General features: G+C 38.9%; 1 protein-coding gene across 6 annotated transcripts in view; it reads right to left on the bottom strand.

Moving 5' to 3' along the window:
* ATP8A2 (ATPase phospholipid transporting 8A2) overlaps positions 1-21,775 on the bottom strand; it is a 318,328-nt gene that overhangs the window by 89,471 nt on the left and 207,082 nt on the right. For 5 of the 6 annotated variants that reach the window (XM_027652089.1, XM_027652079.1, XM_027652117.1 and 2 more), the window contains 5 exons: positions 20,733-20,855; positions 19,603-19,681; positions 16,242-16,303; positions 15,832-15,888; positions 11,519-11,626 (listed from right to left, as the gene is read on the bottom strand). In XM_027652089.1, the coding sequence (XP_027507890.1) occupies positions 11,519-11,626; positions 15,832-15,888; positions 16,242-16,303; positions 19,603-19,681; positions 20,733-20,855 (429 nt within the window). The remainder of the gene's footprint in view (positions 1-11,518; positions 11,627-15,831; positions 15,889-16,241; positions 16,304-19,602; positions 19,682-20,732; positions 20,856-21,775) is intronic. The other variant, XM_027652098.1, reaches the window with a different exon arrangement.

Here is a 21,775-nt window from a genome sequence, read left to right as displayed (position 1 = left end):
CAAGGGTAACTGTATGAAGCTCAACAAGGCCAAGTGCTGACTCCCACACTTGGATCACAACAACCCATGCAGTGCTACAGGCTGGGGGAAGAGTGGTTGGAAAGCTGCCCAGTGGAAAAGGACCTGGCAGTGCTGGTTGACAGCTGAACATGAACCAGCAGAGTGTACAGGTAGCCAAGAAGGTCAATGCTATCCTGGCCTGTATCAACAACAATGTGGCCAGCAGGACCAGGGCAGTGATTGTCCCACTCCACTTAGCGCTGATGAGGCCATATCTCAAATATTGTGTTGAGTTTTGGGCCTCCACACTACAGGAAAGACATTGAGGTGCTGGAATGAGTCCAGAGAAGGGCAACGGAGATAGCAAACGGTCTGGAGCATGAGTCTTATGAACAGTGACTGAGGGAGCGGGGGTTATTTAGCCTGAAGAAAAGAAGGCTCAGCGGAGACCTTCTGATTCTCTACAGCTGCCTGAAAGGAGGTTGTAGTGAGGTGGGGGTCAGTCTCTTGCCTCAGGTAACAAGCAATAAGGACAAGAGGAAATGGCATCAAGTTGTGCCAGGTGAAGTTTAGATTGGATATTTGGACAAATTTTTTCACTATTAGGGTGGTCAGGCATTGGGACAGGTTGTACAGGGAAGTGGTGGAGTCACCACCCCTGGAAGTACTTAAAAGACATACAGACATGGTACTTGGGGACATAGTTGAGTGGTGGACTTAGCAGTGCTGGGCTAATGGTTGGACTCTATCACCTTACAGGTTTTTCCCAACCTTAATGGTTTTATGACTCTATTAAGGCTTCAAGGCAGTAAAGAACTGGGGGAGGGTGTGTGTGCATCTTTCAACACTCAAAACTGAAATTTTGAACAACCAAGCAGAAACCTGCTCTAGCTGCAGCTGGCACAGGCTGGTTGTAAATTTGGTAACATTTGGACTAAACAGAAGTGACATGTCCTGAATCCTCTAACTAGAAGAGAGATATGAGATGCTACTCTGAATTACAAGGTTGATCATGTTCTGTGCTACTGTATTTAGACTTTTTATATGAGGAAAACCAGGTATTTTGAGTTCCATGCCACAAAGAAAGATCCATGAAAAAGAAGTGACTGTCTTAAGAAAAAAATGAAGGAGAATGTCTGGAAAGAAGATGAAGATGCTGTCTGCAGGAAAGATCCTGGAAGTGGCAGAAGATCTCAGAGAACAGGGACATACATAAATGCGAATGCTGAGGTACGACCAGGGACCTTCACCAGCAACACTTGCAGGTGGTCAACACTGACAGCAGTGGCACAGCAGGAACCAACCCAACTCTCTGCCCAGCTTTCCAGGCCAGCAACAACCTCCCTGCAGGGATGACAAGTCAAGACCTAGGAAACATAACAGTGTACTAGGAGGATGCAAATGAGAATAATTAAACAGGGTAGGAGCACTAATCTCTCTGGTCTTGAAATAAACCACAGTATTCAGATCCACTAGAGGCTGTAGTTTACTTTGTCTTGCCCATGACAGCCAGCACTTGGATAAATTTGAGTAATTGCAGGCCATTTTCACTAGAAGCTGATGCAGAATATATACGGCTTTAAACAATTCTGCTTGCTTGCACAGAAAAAGCATGATAAACACTTAAACATGATAAACTTCTGATTTCTAACAGACCGCACCTACTCTTCACAGTTCTAACCCTAAATTCAGTCAGTAATTTTGCTCAGAAGTTCCCTTCTCTGGCTATTTCCAACTTTTTGATATAATTCCACACTCCTCAGTAATATTTTCTCCCTTACACATAGCTGATATCAAATACATTTGTCACTAAATGTTAATTGAGTCCTCAGAAAACATTTCAGATTTTGTGGTTTCCTTTCATACACCTTTTGGTCTGTGTGAGGATGCCAGTGATTCAAGGGTTCAACTGTTCTTCACATACATTCTGAATGAACATTAATGCTGAGACCCATCAGCTCAAAGAGATTTTCCCTAACCCCAAATGACAACAGCACTTTTTACAGGCATCTAAGAAAAACTGATTGACAGAACCTTTTTTCTAGTTCTGCTCCCCACCAGATAACCATCTTGTTACTCCATATACTCACTTCTCCCTCCTCCATTTTTTAAAAATTGTTTTATATCGATATCCAATTTTATAAAAGCACAATGAAAGTCAACTGTATAACTCTATCAAAGAAAATCCTTCTGTTTCAGAATGGGGAAATGTCACTTGAATTTGGAAAGGCTTTCCCTGAATGCAGCTTCGGTTGAAGTGAAGCTTGAACTGGGTACTCTTCATACTTCTCTGAAATAGAAACAGCCTAAAAACATTCCTTTTGGTACATCTTTCTTAGAAATTCTCTCAGAACTCCATAACAAGCATATTTATTCCACACATGAAAATGAAATGCCTAACACTGGCAGTTCTACTGAATGTATACACACTGCTGAATAGCATGATGCAAGCAACGGGTTACATGGATAGATACAGGAACCAGAGGACTAATAAATATCAAAGGAAAACCCTTCAGATGTTTACTTAGATGCCTACTCCAAAACAATGCACAAAAGAAGTCCTTGCAAAGGTGACAGCCATTTTTTGTAACATCTCAAATGACACTCTGCTAACCATATTATCTTGTCTTAGAGTCAGTCACACATTTTGCACACCCATGTAATGGCAAGCAATGAATTGAGTACGGTGTGGGAACTTTCAAACCCAGCGTTTCTTCATTCTACCTTTTCTATCCTTGCTCTTTTTCCAACTAAGAATCCCACTCCCTCAGCATTTCCTTTGCTCAGTATTGGTGCAGCTCACAGACTATTACAGGTGGAACTGATGGCTGGTAGGTGTTCATTCTCTCCCTTCCCAGAAACCTTCTGAAAATGAGAAACACATAGTTTCAATCTAAACAAGTCCATCACTTGAGAGAATGAGATGAAGAAAACAAATATTGCATAAAATATTGTTTTGGCTCATTTCTTTGGAAGGAACAGGCACCTCCCAGATAATGAGCAGGGTAAGAAGTAGTAAGTAGTACACTTAGAGAAATGAAAAATGCTGTTTGACACCATGAATTTGGAATATTTTATTCAAAACAAAAACTGACCTATTTTGGGTCAATTCTAACTATTATTCTAAATGTTCAGCCTCTGTACCGAATCCTTCCTTCTCCTCCCCAGCATTCTCCATAAAGCACTCCCACACTACAGAAAAAGGATGTTTATACTTGCTTGTCTTTGGTGTGTGACAACACTACTGTCCAAGCTTTCTCTGCACTGGCTTGCTGACTTACAGTAAGCATGAAATTGCCTTCAGTCATATACTGGAAAAGGGAGATGTGCCCAGAGCTGCAAGATGGAGCTCTGCAAGATGCTTAGCAAGAGTCTGCAGCTCTTAGTTGAGGAAGAAACCTGCTTAGCAACATCAAGCTATTGAGAAGTGCTGTTGCTGGGTTTTATGCTACAAAGACCAACGGTGGCACATCTAATCATGAATGGCCCTTCCACACTTCAGGCATTATGTTATGTACAATATCTGTATTATTCTGTTCTTTACTCCTATCAATCCTACTGAAACGTACTAATCTAAAGAAAGTGCAGCTCCCTGGAAATGTGTGTACATGCCACTTTTATAACAGTGTGACTCTTTTCCACAGTCTCCTTCCTACACCTTCCAACAAGGTAGGTGTACTGGTATAGATACATCACCTCAAGTGCTACAAATACCCAAATAGAAACTATGCACTACAAGCCAAAGAGGTGCAGTTTGACTTCCTTCACAGACTCAAAAGCCCAAAGGCACTCTCAGAAGTCATTGCACTCAGATCAGAGCTGCTTTTTGCCTACCACATCTGCCAGTAGAGAGGCAACACAAGATACCATCACTGCCGTCAACTCTCGAGTTAACAGGAAAGCCGTAGGGGATGGATTGTACTGGCTGACACAGCAGTGGGCAGGGTATTTGGAAGGGCTGTACTCCTCCCAGCCTCACTACTCCTGAAGCCTTTGTACCAACGTTTGCCTTACAACAACATAAGAGAGATCATTTCCACTCCTCAGGGCTTTTTGGATCAAATTTTGACATAATACAATTGGGGGAAAAAATGATCTCATGAAATGTATACTGTAGGGAGGAAAGGGAATAAAGGTATGTTTCAAATTGATCTGGAAATATTTTCCCATGTGAAATAGTTATGCTTGTCTCTTACAAAAATACAGTGCAGGAAAGAAACAGTGGCATGGAGTACAAATTCAGCAAAACAAACAAAAAATCTTCCGCAAAAAATATCCCCTTTATAATATGTAAATTCAAACGAAAACATAACATGACCCTTCTGTCCCCAAGGAATGAAGGTAAAAACAATGACCCCAACCAATCCCCAAATATCTGCTATCTGGGCTTCCCTGCATCCATCAGAAAACAAAGTGACTTAAGTGTGACCAAAGAAAGCCATAAAACCACTAATTCCAACTCAAAGACAGTCACCTCCTGCCCTCTGAAATAGATCCCATCTGCCACTCCTCTTATTTTCCAAAGGAGCAACCACTTCATTGCTATGAGTTTAAATACTCTTTTAGAAACCAACTTACATACACAATTACCATCTTCCTCTCTTTCTGTCCTACAGATTATAGGAATAGCAGCATATTGATCTACTTTTAAGTCCTCTGTCTCCTACCTCTCCTCATCATCTCAGACCATTTAGGCAGTAACCTCTGCATAGGAACAGGATATTGCTTGATTCCTTCACGCTGCCTGGAAATGCGGCCGATTCCCACACATGACAAGCTCACACAGCAGTGCTCCATAGTGAATGCAGGCAGAGGCAGATCCAAATCTCCTGACTACGAAGCCTCTTGCACTGCCCTCCAGCCCACCCTACCCACCCCACCATGTAGCACACTGCTAGCCTACAAAGTTCATCTGCAAAAGATCCCACAGAGGCTGAGTGCTTCATAAAAGACATAAAAACGGTTTGGCTACTCTCCAGTTATGCTATCCAACAGGAAAAAAAAAGTTTTTTCTTACTAAGATGCACACAAACCCTTGTCACACATGACAAACCCACACTGCAGAGCTGTTTGGTTTTTGTCCTTAAGTTTCTAATGCAGAAGACAACCTACATCAGGAATGCTCTGATCCAGTACAGCAAGTCATACATTGTTAGTTTGTTCTTGCTTGTCAACGGGGCTCAAAACACAGAATTTTTTTGTAGACGAGTATTAGTACACACTGCCTCTCGTACAATACAGTAGCTGCTCTTCTCTATTTAAAAGCCAGCTGTTTCTAATTAAGAAAATACGGAATAGGATATCTTCCAAACATCTTTCCACGAGCTTGCAACAAGGCTTTGCTACTTTTTAACATATGAAAAAAGCAATTTGGGGAAATTTTGAATGACATGAAGCAACACTGGACTCCAAACTGAAAAAAGATGCAACTTTTGAAGCACAGTCCATTACCATAGAACGATAATTCTATCCTGAGTGAAGGAGCTTGTTCCTGGACACCGCTACACCCCAGTCCAAAGCCAGTAAATCTGGATAATCAGCCAATTACACAGAAGTGTAAATGTTCTGTATTTCTATTTAAGCTACTGAGCAGCATTTAAACTTGTTAAGGCTACCTGATCTCCAAACAGACATTGGCCAGACAGTGTGGCTGGTATCCAGATTATACTGCTACACTGAAGGAAAAACAGCTGACCTCTTATGCACCATCTGTGCAACCCCGGGGTAACCATTCATAACCGCTCCCTTTCCTATTGCTCCCCCATCTAACACACTCACCTGCCAGCCCCAGCTCTTCTGCAGGGCAGGAATCAAAACGGAAGTCTTGAAGACTTCAGAGAAACATGAAGACTTCAGAGAAGTTTAAAGGCCAGCTGACCGCCTTGCTCTGCACTGCTAGTTCCCAAACCAGAATGAGTTTTTATGATCATGGCTTAATCCTATTTTCACATGGCTCTAGATAGGAAACGCCAGCACAGTGTTGGACTCAGCTACCTATACAATCCTGCTTTAAAGTCTTCATAAAATATTTTCAAAGGAAAAATTAAGTCTGGGACATCTTTTAGAAATATTTAGGACAGGTTTGCTGCAGAGCTGCCAAATAGGTAAAGGGGATGTTTTGGGGGATTTACCTCCAGAAAATAAGCATGCTTAATCTATTAGTTTCACATTCAGGGTTTATTAAAACATTCATTTATCTCAATTTTTTCATCTTTGCACTGTATGACATAGTAGAAGACCATGCCAGAGATCTAGAAGTGAGAGATTAATTTCTGAAAGCCATGTGTGGCTCACAAAAACAACAAACCCACTCCTTCAACAGATGCTTAAAAATATATGCATGCTTCGTTAGTCTAATTTGCCTGCTCAGAGCCTAGTCCAAAAGAGCAGAAAAAGTTCCAAAACCACATCAAGTGCCATGGAGACCTCTGTGCATAATAATAAAAACAAACATGATCAGCAGGCATTAAGGACCTCAGTCTGCAGGCCAAGTCTGACTTGTGCATAACAGCTGGATGAAGCATTTTCACCAACCAAAACATTGACACCACAATGTAATGTGCAACCAATTGTAGACAAACAAACCACAATTAGAACAGCCAATTTTCTAACTAGCACCAAACTGCAGAAATATGAGAAGCCAGAAAGAACAACAACTGAGACCTCTGGAAAAAGATTCAAATGTAGAGAGAAAGACAAAAATGTTCTGGAAAACATGAAAATGTACATTAAGCTGTCAGTTTTGCAGTGTGGATTTGAAAGAGCAGTAATGTGAAACCTGTTTATTACACTGCAATAATGATTATCTCGCCTTCAGGATTTTTCGGGTTTGTTTTGTGTTGTTTCCAAGTCTAGTAACCCATGAAGTTCTCACACGCTTTAGTAAGAACTCAACCAGAAAGATTTTAGAGAGCTTCAGACTCAAGGCCAACTACAAAACTGACTGTGCAACCAGAGTCCATCCCATCTTCTGCATCACCTCCGTCCCTCAAAAGCCAACAACAGTGCACCAGTCAAGGCAAACCTGTCTTGCTAATGCCATACACAGAGGAATGGGAAGCTTTGCTAAAGGAGGAAGAAATGTTTTCTTAACAAACCATTAATACAGGCAAGTCCTGCTACTGTCACATTACATGGGATCTCCATTACTGGGACCTTTTAAAAATCACCTTTAATCCAGGTAAAGTTCATGCACAACTTCTTTAAAGTCTTTATAAGCAGACAAATAACCTAGCAAGAATTTGACAGTTCAGTTGGAAAAATCAAGAAATATCTTCTGTCTAGGATGTGAAGAGCACTAGCAAATAAAAGCACACCTGCCATTACAGTTATGAAAGTGGTTCTTACATAGAGCTGTTTCCACTATGCTGGTGGTACAATTATTTGGACTGTGATTTGATGAGTTTTCTCTCAACTACAGGTGTATAAAAGTAACTGGGAAGTGCAGCAGCTCCAACTTCAAAACCTCCAGCCATGAGGTTCGGTAAGATGGGTTTCCTGATGTCCTGAGATCAAGATAACGGGTTTCAAACACAAAAAGATTCTTAAACCCCAGTTCTGATATGACCACACACAGCTTAAAGCAAATGTCAAAAAAATTAGGAACATTAACCTGTACTGTAGAATAACCACAATAACGACCCTTTCAAAATCAGATTAAAACTCCCCCTCTTTTACCCCCTTTCCTCTAGGCAGAGGGGGAATGATACTGATACTCATCTTCCTAAAGAAATTTCCTTAATAGTAACAACAACTAATGAGGCAGACACAAAACACAACACTTATATTAAGGTAAATAAACTGTAAAAAAAAAATAAAAATCACATCTAAGAAGCAGTCTTTTCATCATCAACAACAGCAGACACTTCAGAGGGGTGACGGCAACATCCCTTCCCTGCCAACCCCACTCTCCCTTAAAACACTAAAAATTTCAGCTCAAGGCAGGGAATGAAGAAATCTGTTTTTATTATCTCAAATAACATCTAAATCAAGACTCAAAGCATAATCACTGTCATAACATCCTCCTTCCTGTACACACTTTCAGGTACAGGTATTTAGGTATGTGTGTGGGTGGCAATACCTACAGAGAGACTTTGATCCTAAACAGTGCAATATTATTCCCATAAACCTAAAGTATGCTTCAATTCCTATGAAGAAATCCACACAACGGAATATGAACAGAATATCTCACACACCATGTATATGATATACGCAAGAAATAAGCACAATTGTTAGCGCTCACTGTTCCCTTCAGGACACCAAATCCCCATCCCTAGGCAAACAAACACAACAGCCAAGATTGCAGGAGGGTAGAACTATGGTTAATGTGCTGGTCAACAAAATATCACTGGATTATGAGTTAATGTCCCAAAAGTTCATGAAAATGATCATTAAAAAGGCAGTCACATCCTCAGAGCAGTACATTTCTGTACTGCCTCTTATAATTAATGAGTAACAAAGTAGGTAGCTTTTAAAAAACACAGACATCTCCCTGTTTTCAACAATCTGTGGTGGTAAGTCATAACTACAGAAGGGTGGGAAAGGATTCATATACTGTACAAAATACTATCATCTGGAAGTGCCCATTCAAATGCAGTGAGTTCCATTAAAGTATCTTAGCTCCAAAGGCAAGACAATAAAAAAAAGGCATCAACTTTTCTCAGTGTCACTGTTCTCTGCAATTATAAAAAGAACTTCACTTGAAAAAGTGCAAATATTCAGGAAAGCCAAAAGAGCTACCAAAAGGTTTCCTTGCTCTTCTATTACTATTGCTTATACTACTAAAGAAAAATTGCATTCTGAAAAGGTTCCCCCAAAACAGCCAGAGAGTTTACTTCCAAAATACCAGATGTCATACTATTGGAAAACCTCTATCAAGGACTACCGAGATTTTAATCAGGGTTTTGTCTTATTATGTCACATGTATTCCATTATGAATATTGTAGGGGAAACAGAAGAAATACGTTGACTCTTTGACGACAGAGAATAAGTAAGTTGCTTCCCTTTGCCCTCAAGGAGGGAAAACGGTATTATCTTCCCTGTGAGAATCCTCAAGATGCTATGGGCAAGATAAAGAAATACTTAGTGCAAACAGTTTAGTAAACCCCAGCAGAAAAAAAGTGTCTTTTCACATACTTAAAAGTCTGCTTAGGCTCCCCTCTGACATTTCGTGAATGGACAGAACAAACTGTTTTGCACCTCCTATGCCTCCTACTGACAGCACGAACTCCTGGCTGGCCCAAATGCTAGATGAGTATTACAGTTAAAATCAGCTCCCTTTGAGTGCTATTGGATTTGCATACTATGAGGATCTAAAATATCCTGGAGTTCGTTTTATTTGAAGATAAACATACTGGCAAGATTTAAAACAAAATCAAAGCTTTTAAGATACCTTGCTTACTTATAAATGAAGAAGACAGCAAGGGTAAAGGAATTGCTTAAGTCTGGGGAGCAGCAACATAACTCATTTTACAGGCTAGAGCCTAGCTACAATCCCAGCTCATTTCACCACAAGCTGGTTTCATGACAGCAACTGATTACTCAAGAGACTTTGTGGGAGTTAATGCAAGTGGTAAACAAGCTCCCTTTACCTTGGGACCTTCCTCTGATTTTACAAAAAGATAAAAGAAACAAAAACCCAACATTCTTCCACTGCTGCTCCTGCTCTCAAAAATACAAGAAAGCTGGTAGATACAGATACAAGAAAACTGATATTGATCCCCCCAGCACACACTGAAAGCGATACAACAGCTTATTTCTGACTGCTTGAATTCAAAAAGCATCTTCATAGAATGATGACCTATTCTTAACATTTTTGATTGATAATTACTGACCCAGGGGCACAACTCCACAAGTACTGGAGCAGACACTTTATCAGTCAATGTGTTCTTCATTTAAAAAAAGTACATTACATTATTTTCATCTTGGCAAGATATTAGCGTCACTTCTCAAGTCACAGTGTCAGAAAACCAGACCATAAAACCAAAGGTTAAATAGAAACACTTTCTAAAAACATTCAAGCAAAAACAAAGCCTTATTAACATGAAGCTTTTGTTCTGAGACCTGTGGTTTTATATGTTGGAGTAAATGTTGATGACCAACACAACATGAATTCTGCTTAAGTTGCAATAAAAAAGAGAGCTATTTTTGGGGGAAAAAAAGAAGAAACACCAAGCTAAATGCAACAGCCTGACCCTTCTTGTATAAAGCAACAGTTCACCATATTGTTTGTATTTTAGAAGGCTGACATGACAGTGGAAGCACTAAAAGTCTGCTGTGGAAGACAAGTCATTCATGGTTCTGCATGATACTGACATCAAATTTCTGCCCAATATATGAAAATGTGAATTAGAGCTACTGATGCTGTATCTGATGTGAAACACATAAAGATCACCATGAAATACTATCAGAGGACTGAGGCTTTGTCTGTCAGTCAATTACTTGCTGATCCCAGCCTGTCAGCTGCCTGTCTCTGCTGTAAAAAGCTGTTGAAAATCTACAATAGCCTCCATTACCCTCAGTGTTTTGGCACATGATAATAAAATATGTATTAAGCCGGAACCAGCAAAAAAATCATGTCTGACTACTCTTGTTGAATACAAACTCACAGGAGTAACCTCAAAAATCTTTAAGTGACTTGCCATCAGTTGACTTTTGTATCATTATTTTGTAGTACACAAGGGTGGCAATCTAAGCATATTTAGCTAATTTGTTAAAATTATTAGTTTGCTTTTCTTCTTTCTGTATCATAAACAGCATCTCTCCATTAAACAAAAGTCTAAACTTACTACAAAATACATTTTGTTGGTAATTTTGAAAGTAGTTCCACTTCTACAGAGTAACATATTATCCTACACTTATTATGCCCTTAATTGTTCATGGTAGCCCCCTATTTTAAACATGCATGAGGCTCCTGAATGACTTCGAGAGGCTTGCAACTTGATTTTCTCACCACGAGTTGAAATAATAACACTGACAGAAAAATTTCACCGCGTGGAACTCAGCTGATGTGGAAGGAACAAATCCAGAATTCCTCTAGTAATATAAAAGGATCAGTAACATGGTAGGTCCCCTTCTGCTTCTGACCACCTCATCCGATATTCAAGAAAATTCAATTTATTTTAAATTAATGAAGGAAAAACAGAACACCATGAAAGCAAAATATATGGAAAAGAAAGAATCCATTATTAAAAAAAAAACCAAATAAATATGATATTTAGTCAAACACACAAAATCTTACCAGGAAGGCACTAATGAAAGAGACAGTCTCACTGCTATTGACATGAACTGGAATTGTCATATAGTATCCCCAGTGCACATAACCATATATGATGTCACTTTTGGGGAGAAAGAGAGCTCTTCTAACGAGGAGATTAAGCTAAATGAATGCAGGGATTAAGAAAAGGTTAAAAAGAAGAACAAGCACTCTCATTAGAGCACAATTCCTTTCCAAGCATTGTGTGAGCGTTCAGGGAGTTGTGCTGGGCAGCTCCCCACCCAGCCAAATGTTCATACTGACCTGTCCCAGCATGTCTGGTGCGATGGGAAACGTGGGCCAGATGGCTGAGTAAACACCGAAGAACACGAGCCAGAGCAGCATGCTTCCCCAGACGGCCAGGTGACTGAACTGTCAAGCAACAGGGAAAGGAGAGTCAACACAGGTCACTTCTTCCATTCACCCAACCTACAAGTGTTTCCCTGTTCAGGTCTGTCTACTGCTCTTGGTTTCAGGCCAGTGGCACAGGTTGGTCAAACATCATAAAGTAGCTCTCTTTAATCTCTGCCTCACAACAGGGCAGACAGATAGTCTTCTCAGCCAATCTATCTTATTTGGAGCTCCAAAAAAACCACCAGATTTTCCTTGGAACTCTGATTTCTCTCATCTAGTTCCTGCGTGCCAGATTCACATAAATCGAGGTGGAAATTTTCAAATGCTCAGGTCAAAATTCACATGGACAAATCCCTTATGGCAGTGTACACATGCAAGCTGTATGCATCACTCACCTTTCATAGAGGAAGATGCAGTGCTATGTAAATACACTACCACAATTAACATCTACTGATCCACTTTGCTTTTTTTGTTTTAAAGGTGTTCTAAGTGATTTACAGATATGCAACACAGCTTACATCTTTACTGGTTCTTTAGTCTGTAGACTCACTAAGAGAAAATAAAAGTAGTTTTAAAGTGACCAAGAATACGTCCAGCAAAGATTTCATCTCAGTTGCATTAAAGAAAGTAATTTTTTCTACATGCCCAAACTGTTTTTCTGTTCAGGATGATTTAAGTTGTTTTACTTTTACACTGCAGTGGATGGAATCAGTAATTTCAGTCGTAACGAGCAACTGAGCTCATTATTTGCTTCAGCTTTTTTGGATGCCAACAACTTCTGCGGCTGATGACTTTGGCTGCAATTCAGAGAAATACCTGCATAAATCTTAATTACTAATTACATATGAGTTTAGGAACATGGGAATGAATTCACATACTGGTTGCTGTGGTGGACACAGCATGCTTGTTCAGTTCTCAGCTTTATACTTTCTATTTGATGACTGTGTCTGTTGACTTTTTGAACAGTATGTCTGAGAACCAAAGAAGCATCTGAGTACTGTGTTCTGCCTGCTGTGAGACAGATACAAACTTCCGGAAGAAGGAGAAGATTGGTCCTACTCTAGAACCACTTAACATCCTTGGAAAGGACAGCTTTTTCCAGCAGAGGCAGTGAAAACAAACAAGCAAGGAGTCTGCAGCACCACTACAGACTGGCAGATAGTTGGGACCAACTAGAGGCCACCTTACACTAGAAGCATTCATACAGCAAAATGTCAGGGGCAGTGGAAAGAACACTCTTCTAGGCACTCCCAGAAAGCTGGAATTTTGTTCAACCCTAAAAGTTGCTGGGCTAATGAGCAGGACATGGGATAGGCCCTTTCCTGGAGACACACAGTGGGCAGGAAGATTTGTTTTCAAATTTTGCTATTTATTCTGTTTCACCCAGGAGATCTGACCAGCAACTACTTAATTAAAAACAAGCCTGCAATAAACAAACCAATCAACCAAAAAAACCCCAACCCAACCCACCCAATAAAACAAACAAAAACCCACAAAACCCACTCATGCCTGATTCAGTTTTAATATGAAGAAAACAAAGAGACTGAAGTATTTTTGGTTCTATTTTTTTAAAAACACTTGAAGGAGAAGAGGGATTTTATCCTTTCAGTTTACTTGCTATTCTGAAAACTACAGTCAATTCACATCAAGATTCTGACTAAGCCCCGCCCCAGTGAACAACTGTAGTGCTCAGCTTCCCAAAGCTGAAGTACTGCAAGGCTTCTGCAAGAACTCATCTTTAAGAAAAGTCAGTCCCATGCAATGGCAGCACTGCTTTCCAAAAAAGGATGTGATACATCCTCGAGCCACAGCCTTCCTCTCAGACAAGTGGACAGAAGGCTCAGGATTGCTTGGACCGACGCTTCCAAGCTGTAGACTCCTAGACTTTATGATTAAAAACAGTAAAAATAAAATCAAGCAGAGAAATCAACCTAAGAGAGTGCCTTATTTTGTAGGAGGTCTATTTATGCTAATGAAATGCCATAATTATTTTGTCTCACTCAGGTTTTTCTTTGCAATCTGCTGGCAGGACAGTTTGAGTTTTGCAGCTCTTCACCTCGCCCTTTCCAGCTGAGCAGACTGAGCTCATTTTATGTTGTCTTTACCTTCTTCTCATGGTTGTCCCAATCATCTCTTTAGTTCATGCTTATATCTACCCAAATTGCTTCTCTACCTTTAAAAGCGCTTCTGCATTCATGAAGAGCCCTCCTTGCCCTGCTTGAAGATGTTCCTTATACACTCACTCCACCAACCTTTTCACTGTTGATTCTCCACTGATCTCTGCCATTTAACCCTGGAGAATTCACGTGCAAACCAGAAGCAAGTCCATCAGATGAATTAAATGAATGACAGTCAGAAAAAAGAAATTAAGGCTCTCACATAAAACCCAGATGTAGTATATGGCTCTGCCATGTGTCCTATTTATCTGAAACAGTTCATGTAGTCTGATAAAGCAGTGAAGAAAGCTGTAAGTGTTTGGAAAAAAGCCTACTGCAGTATTCCAGATAGGTAACATGTAACATGAAACTGCTCCACATAACTTTAATGTGTAGATTTTGTTATGCATCATGATACTACTTTTCCAAAACCTTTCTTTCCACACTACCTACTGGATATACCATGCTCTCAACCACTTTGACTCAGCATTATTTATTTAAAGCTTTCCACTGAACCCATCGTGTTCTCCCAAGTGGCAGTGTCCCTCTAACTCTCAAGAACAAACTGCCTGTAAACAATCCACTTGATGATGGAGAAGAGGCTTAACTCAAGGTTGTACATTTAATACTCTTTAGGTAACCTAAAGATTCTTTGTGTGTTGATTCACTCACAGCTGAAACAATAACTATAACCAACATCAGATTCCAAGAGGATAAGTTGATTCTAAACACAACCACTTTTCTGTGCATAACAATAATTTCTCTATCAAATGTCAGTGTTATAGAACACTGAGATCTACTAACCATTATGGTATCTTTTAAAACAAAAATTTAGAAAAGAGGGCATCATGATTACCCCCCAGTGACTGAGAAGACCAGTTACCAAGGGAAGAGGAGAGAGGAGGAACCATCAGATAAATCACAGTAAAACAGGATCTAAGCAGGCTAACATGCGTCCAATGCAGACTTGGATATACCCTCTTCTAGTGCATGAGGGACTAATTTAAATATTTTTGCATTTTAAAACATTGGTACACAACACAGAACTGATTCATAAGCAACAGCGAAAAAAGAGATTTTATTTTCAGATGAGAGAATGAGGCAGAAAATATTAGCATCTCCCCAACAATTAAATAACTTGTACAGATACCATTTAATCTTTAAAATTCAGAACAGACATCATCTCATTGATTTTAATTCCTTTGTGAGGAATGAAATAAAACATAACTAACAAAAAGATGGCACAAGATGTAAGCCAAGCCCCTCCAAGAAACTCGTAAAATGAGAATATATTGTGTCCTCAAAACAGCAAAGTTTCTTTGTATATCACGAAAAATAGATTTTAATATGGTATCTTACTGGTGTGAAGAAACAGGGACTAGATCAGAATCAAAAAATGAGTGTTTCAGAGGGGCTGGGGAAAGAAGGGGAGAAAGGTGTTGAAGGTTCATCAACACAGAAGCCCTCCCCTATCCCCCCATACTCTTTGGAGGTCACTGCCCTGCTGAATTCTGTCACCTACCAGTAACAGAGCCCTCACTCATTGCAAGTAAATAACTCAAATCTGGGAATCAACATCAGCATTTAACTAACATCCTTATTACACTAAGTTTCCAAACAAAAACTCTCAACCAATGTGAAGTCACTAGTTCTTTTTACCTGGTTCAAAGATGTTTTCAAAGCCCAGTTGTTTATCTGTGGGCAGACACCTTTTGTTCCCCACTGCATTAATTTTAAAGGAGCTACAGATCTATTTCCTTAAGCAGTTACAGTAGTATGTTGATTTCATGCAAAATTTTCTCATTTTTAAGTAGAGATGTTGACAATAAACTTAAGCGTACTCTTCCCACTTCTGTCAGGCTGTCCTTTTTCATCACACATATCGTGTGATCTCTGAGTTCATTCCTCTCACATTCTGTACTTAGGGAGCTTAGCAGTTTATCCTTACATGAAAGATCCAATTAGAACTCTGAAGTCTCAAGTGATTTTTAGTACTTCTTTTCTGCATTAATACTCATTAGGGAGGAAAGTGGGTTAATAAAATAAAAGATACTGGAAAGCACTTACTCTAGTCCACGCAGTTGTTTCCAAGCCAGCTTTCAGACAAACAGTGACTACAACATACTGCAAGGGGAAAAAAAAAAAAAAGAAAAAAGACAACTTGATTACTAAGACTTTCAAATTCAAAGGTGTTCATGGCCCAGTCTTCCCTTTACATCTCAAAAGCTGCTACCATTTAGGTAGCTAGCAACAGCAGGAACTTGGCAGTGTGGGATTAGGGAAGGACAATGCATAAGCTATTGCAGGTGCATGTCTGGGAAAAAAAATGAAAAGAAAGAGGGAAAATCAGGTACACAGCATCAGTTTGATATTACTTTACTCACACACTTTCTTCAGGTTTACACAGTTTTCTGGTGGTATAAAAAAGACTCTAAAGAATTCTACTATTTAAAAATTGCCAGGATACACAAACTTACAGTGTAAACTATGTTTCCAACAAATAAATAGTCAATTCCCTGGCCATTTGTGAATACTGCATCTGAAAAAAAACATAAAAATTATCACATTTGACATTAGTGTATCAACGGAATGGATTAAATAACATGGAGATTTTCAGGAGAAAACAGCTGGTCCTAACCTTGCCTTTTTGAACATATAAAAGCACTTTTAGAAGCTGAGAAAATGGTAATGCAGAAGCTGTGCTAAGCCAGGCCTCATACATGATGCTCAGATAAAGCATATATCCATAGCCCTGGTTGCCAGAAGCTGGCCTAGAAAAAGGGGAAATGTTTGCCAGAGTATAACATGTAATTTGCCTCTAAGACCTAAGGTATGTGTGTCAATTTTTCTGTCAGTCTGTTCTGTACTACTTATTGTCACCTCTAATAAAACTCATTATTTGTGTGCTTGTGATGAAAAAGCCAGTAAAACATCAACTGATTTGTGGTGAAAGAGAGCTGAATTAAGAAGAAAACTTTTATCTGTAAAGGACACATGTAACATCGAAAATATCTCACTGGAGGTTAATTCAGTAACAGAGCAGTATTCAGCCTCCACATACCTTTTCTCTAGTCAAGTGTGCACAAGGGTAAATACATGTTAATCTATCACGTGAAGTGCCAACCTTGGCAATACTTCAAATGTCATTTCGCCTTCCTTAGCCCTTGTGGAATAAAACTGGAACACTGCAAAAACTAACTAGACTGCCACACTAACGCCAAGTGAACTTAAACTCACAGGAGTTTTCAAGCATTACTCAAGTATGATAAGTATTGCTATTTTCACAGGTTTTAAGACAACTGTTGGAGAAATACAAGCACAGCAGGGATGAAAAACACTTAAGATAAAACCCTGGACCTATTCCTAAAAACATACTGCCTAGCACAGTGTGCTTGTACTATAACAGTACCATTTTGTTAGTTTTATTTGCAAAACTGAATCTGACATCCTTAAACAAGGGTCATGTACTCCAGGATCAGTAAATTTTTAAGCCTATAAAGAAGCGATTCAGACACCCTGACCTCTGTAGTGAAGACTCTGCCCAGTTTACAGATAAAAAATCCTCTATATTTAGGATGTGTAGTTAACCCAAGCTACCTGTTTTGTTTTTCTTCTACCATGGTTGCACGTGGCTGTCTCCAAAGAATTGACAGGCTGTGAGCATTTTCTAGAAATCGCTAGTTCTCTATCCCTGTTTGCTTTTCTCTTTTGAATGTTAGCTACTAAGAAACAGCAGCAGATAGACCAGTCACAAACATTGGAACAGGAGTAAAGCCTGAGACAGCTTGGTGAGGAACTGGTTTGGTTTCTAGCCACTGGCATCTCTATCAGCCCAACTCTTCCCACAGTACATGGTGTAATGTCAGGCATTTCCCATATCATTCGCAAGTATATGTCAAGTTTTAAAAACTGTCATTTTGCTCTTTCCTCTGGTGTCAATGGAAAAAGTAAGAGCACTACAGAATTCAGTCCTCCATGCCTATTGAACTCTATTGATGCCAAAAGTCTCAGCTTATTAAGGAAAAGGCATGCCCAAATATGTATCAATTTTGATAGAATAACCTGACATAATGACTTGGCTGTGCTCTAGTGTAACATCACAGTGCACATTTAAGTAACTGAATAAATTTTGCTCTAAGTCTCAATTTTTTAAAGTTACATTTTAATGCAGTAAGTTAACATCTTCCCCCCTCCCCCTCCAGTGATTTGCATGACCTTTCACTTCAGGAGGTTATGCGGTCCTGAAAGGAATGATATTTCTGTTAATGAGAATAGCAGGACACTCAGTGAACATTCATTTCTGAAACTATACAAGTGCTCATTCATGGACTATATGTACCTCATATTCTAAGGAACCTGACAGGTTAAAAACGTCCCAGTGTGAATGGTACATTTTTGTCTCTGGCACTGAAATCCCTTTTGCACTTGGAAATGCAACGAAACTTGAAAATTCAATATTCATTCTTCTTTGGAAAGCAAGCTAACAAACCTATTCGAAGGAACTCAAAGTCAACCTTTGAGCTGGCATTTCAGTCTTGTAATTTTAATTGCTGAAATGAAAAGTACATTATCTATTTAGGAATCGGAAAATATCTACAGAAAAATAAAACAAAACCTGTAATTTTCCTTAGCTGTGACCACTACAGATGTCAACCTAAAATTTCTGAAGTTAGATTTTAAGAGGAGCTATTCAAGATTAACATTTCTCATAAAAACAGTGAAAGAGAACAATAAAACACCTCAAATCAAAACAAAAACCATTCAACCATAAAAACCCCTCTCCCACAAAACTCAACCTTCTCCCAGCCTGCATACAGAGGAAAGGGAAGGCCTTTCTTTATAGGGTCCATCAGACAGCATGTGAAGCTCCCACTGAGGATACGATACTGACATTTTCCTCAGTGAGACAGAGAAACATGAACCTGACTCCCACAAGCATCTTTACCATCATGCCTCTGATGTAAGCATTCATCTTCCTTCCCTTTCCATTTCTTTCAACTCCTCCCCAATTAATCCGTCCTGGAGCTGAGGAGCTTTTCTTGAAATCAGTGTCTTCCAGGAAAGACTTTTACTTTTGAAAAAATTGTTTGTTATTTTAGATAAATACTATTCCCTTCATCATCACCCCTAAATTCCTCATCTGATCTAGTCCTACTTCTTACTACAGTAAAAGAACAGATTTCCCACAGTTCTTCCCTCCCACACAACTATATTGTTAGGTAGGAACCACATGGGATTTACTGGTCCCTGAAATACCATGTAGTTGCATTACCCTTCATTAAAAGCAAGGCTTAATAACACTAATTTGTACAACAAAAAGTCTCATTTCCCTAATATCTCTGGCTCTTGATCTGGTTTACTTCCATTTCAGCCAATTCATTTTTTTCCCCACAAGACTTAAATAGTAGTGAAATCTCTCTTTCATCCTACTTTTTACAGTACTGTGTTATTGAATAGGAAAGGCCCGACAAGATATAAAGCAAATGGTTGTCAGGTAGCTGCTGTAAGAACATTATGCAACTAGAAGTTGAGGTATCAACCCACTACCAAAAAAAAAAAAAGGCATTTTATAAGACATTCACTATTTGGGTAAAACTTTTTGCAAAGCAACAGGTTTTTTTTTTCACATATTAAAGTCACTGTATGAACAATAACTATGTTACATTAGAATAATTTCTGAAAGCCACTAGGTAACTGGCAAAGTTCAGCAGCTACAGACTACTAACTGTCTGTCAGCATTATTTTCTTGAGACTTGTTAAGACCCCCTGTTCTACAAACACTCTGGTTCTATAACGCTGAACATTAGTTACTGACATAAGAAATAAAGAAGCCCTTACCATGCTCCAGCACTTTCAGTGGAAACCAGAAAAGAATGATGGAATGGATAAGGGCATTGATGCAGTGACCCCAGAAAACCTGAGGGAAAACAAACCAAGCCATCAGTAAAGTCCAAAACTCTTGACCTCTCTCTAACTCCTAACAAACACTTCATTGTGTAGTTTAGCATCGGACAATGTTTGTCCTGAAGTGAAATACCTAAACTTCTGCAGGATCTATTTCCTCCTATAATTTCTGGTTTTTCACAAGAAAAACACCGGTCCAGTTTGATAATTTTATTCTACCAACTTAAAAGATAATAGGCAAGCACACTTACAATTTAAGATCTTTATCAAAATACAGCAGACGGACAGAGTCAACCTCCTTTAATTACCTCAAAGAGTGATTTTAAAAGATTGATTCAGTTTTCTTTTAATGGACAAATACTTTGTGCCCCATAGTTTTAACTTCAATATAACGGCAGCTCTGTACAAACTAGAGCTTTACGTACTCTACAATTTTGCCTTCAGATAAATCAAACGCACAGTTTTCTTGATTCAGAAGTAAATTTAGACGTGTTTATTTCGGAATAAAGATGGAATACCAAATGCTGACATTTCCCAGTATTTAAATAGCAAAATGAAGTTAAAAGGGTTCTTCAAAAGTCAGAGGACCGAATAAACCAATTCAAATTTTATTTTCCTAAAGAACTACTGGAATGGAGGCATAGTAAAGCTGTGAAAAAGCACCCTAGCAGAGAGCATTATGAAAACATGTATATTAAATAAAATCCAGGTAATGTTATCCAGTGGTAAACCCATGACTTATCAGCAATTGTGAATTGAAAAATCATACTCTGATAGAAATCTTACTTTGAATCAAAGTTTATGGATATTTCAGGACCAGTTTCAGTTGAAGACACAGCAGAAACCCCTTATTTATAATACAATATTATTTTAAAATTTAATTTAAAAATTCTTGAAAATTAAAATGTTCTTGAAAAGAACTAGGAGACAGAACAATCTTAATCTTAGTGGTTAGCATAAAGCAGAAGTGGGAAACAAGTGGGAAACAAGTTATTTTCTAACAAGAAAAATCTAGAAAATAAGAATGCCCATAGTTGTTCTTAAAGAAACAGACTTTCCCTTACCCTTGTGTTGAAACCATCTGCATTTTGAGTAATTTTGTATAGCTGCGGAAATCTAAGCATGCTATCTTGAGTACATGATCTTTCAAAAATTCCCAGAGTAAAGGGTGGCAGTGCTGTGAAAATCTGCAAGGAAAGTAAATACTAATTAAAAGCAGTTATTAGTTTTAAGTGGATCTCAGATAATATTTCATTATCTAGAAAACAGTAAAGTTCCCAGACTTCAGTGAAGACTCACTACTACCTAACATGTTATTTGACAATTTTAAGCAGTCCAAACAAGTCCAAACATGAATTTCAGCAATTCATAACTCTCAAACATTGACTTATGAACAAAAGAAACATGAAATAAAATTAGTATATTTAACCAATAAGCTCAAACCCAAGAAGTCAAGCATCATTATTTTCTGGTGTAGCAGCTAATCTAGCGAGAGTCAAACACATCAGACTGCAAAGGAAAGACAAGTATTTTTACAAAATAGCCACGAGAATGGGTTCCAATACAGCTGCAGTTGTTGCCATAATTAAATGTGTAATATATTTAATCAGAGCTAAGTTTACAGACAAAGCAAATGCAGAAATCACATTTTTAAAAAAAATCTACTGAAAAACAAAGGCCATTCTGCATTATGGTACTTTGGGGATTCCCCTGGCAGGCATGAAACGATAGGAACAAATTAACTGCAGTATATGTCTGGCTGTGCTATGGGCAGACTCTTAGATGACCAAGCCTCGGAAGCTTTCCAAGAGAGGCAGCAGGACGCTTTGCCAGAAGCAGAGTAAATTAGCCTCCACTGACTTTGACACTGCTGCTCTTAAAGTGTTTCCAGGATCTGAGGCAGCTCATTTAAAGCCAGCTTGGGTATCCGTGTTTCTTGTCGTCTGCAGTGCAGGCACAGACTGAAAATAACACCACCATGGAAGTCTGAATACTAAATTCCATTCAATTCCTTGTACATTAACAGTTTATGTCAGAAATATCAGTACTAATCTTATACATACATATATTTTTAACAGTTTGAGAAATATTCTTGAAGTTAAGAAGC

Source organism: Corapipo altera, unplaced genomic scaffold (assembly GCF_003945725.1).
Source record: "Corapipo altera isolate COAL_440 unplaced genomic scaffold, ASM394572v1 0, whole genome shotgun sequence".
NCBI classification, from domain to species: domain Eukaryota; kingdom Metazoa; phylum Chordata; class Aves; order Passeriformes; family Pipridae; genus Corapipo; species Corapipo altera.
This window is presented reverse-complemented; position numbering and strand designations above follow the sequence as displayed.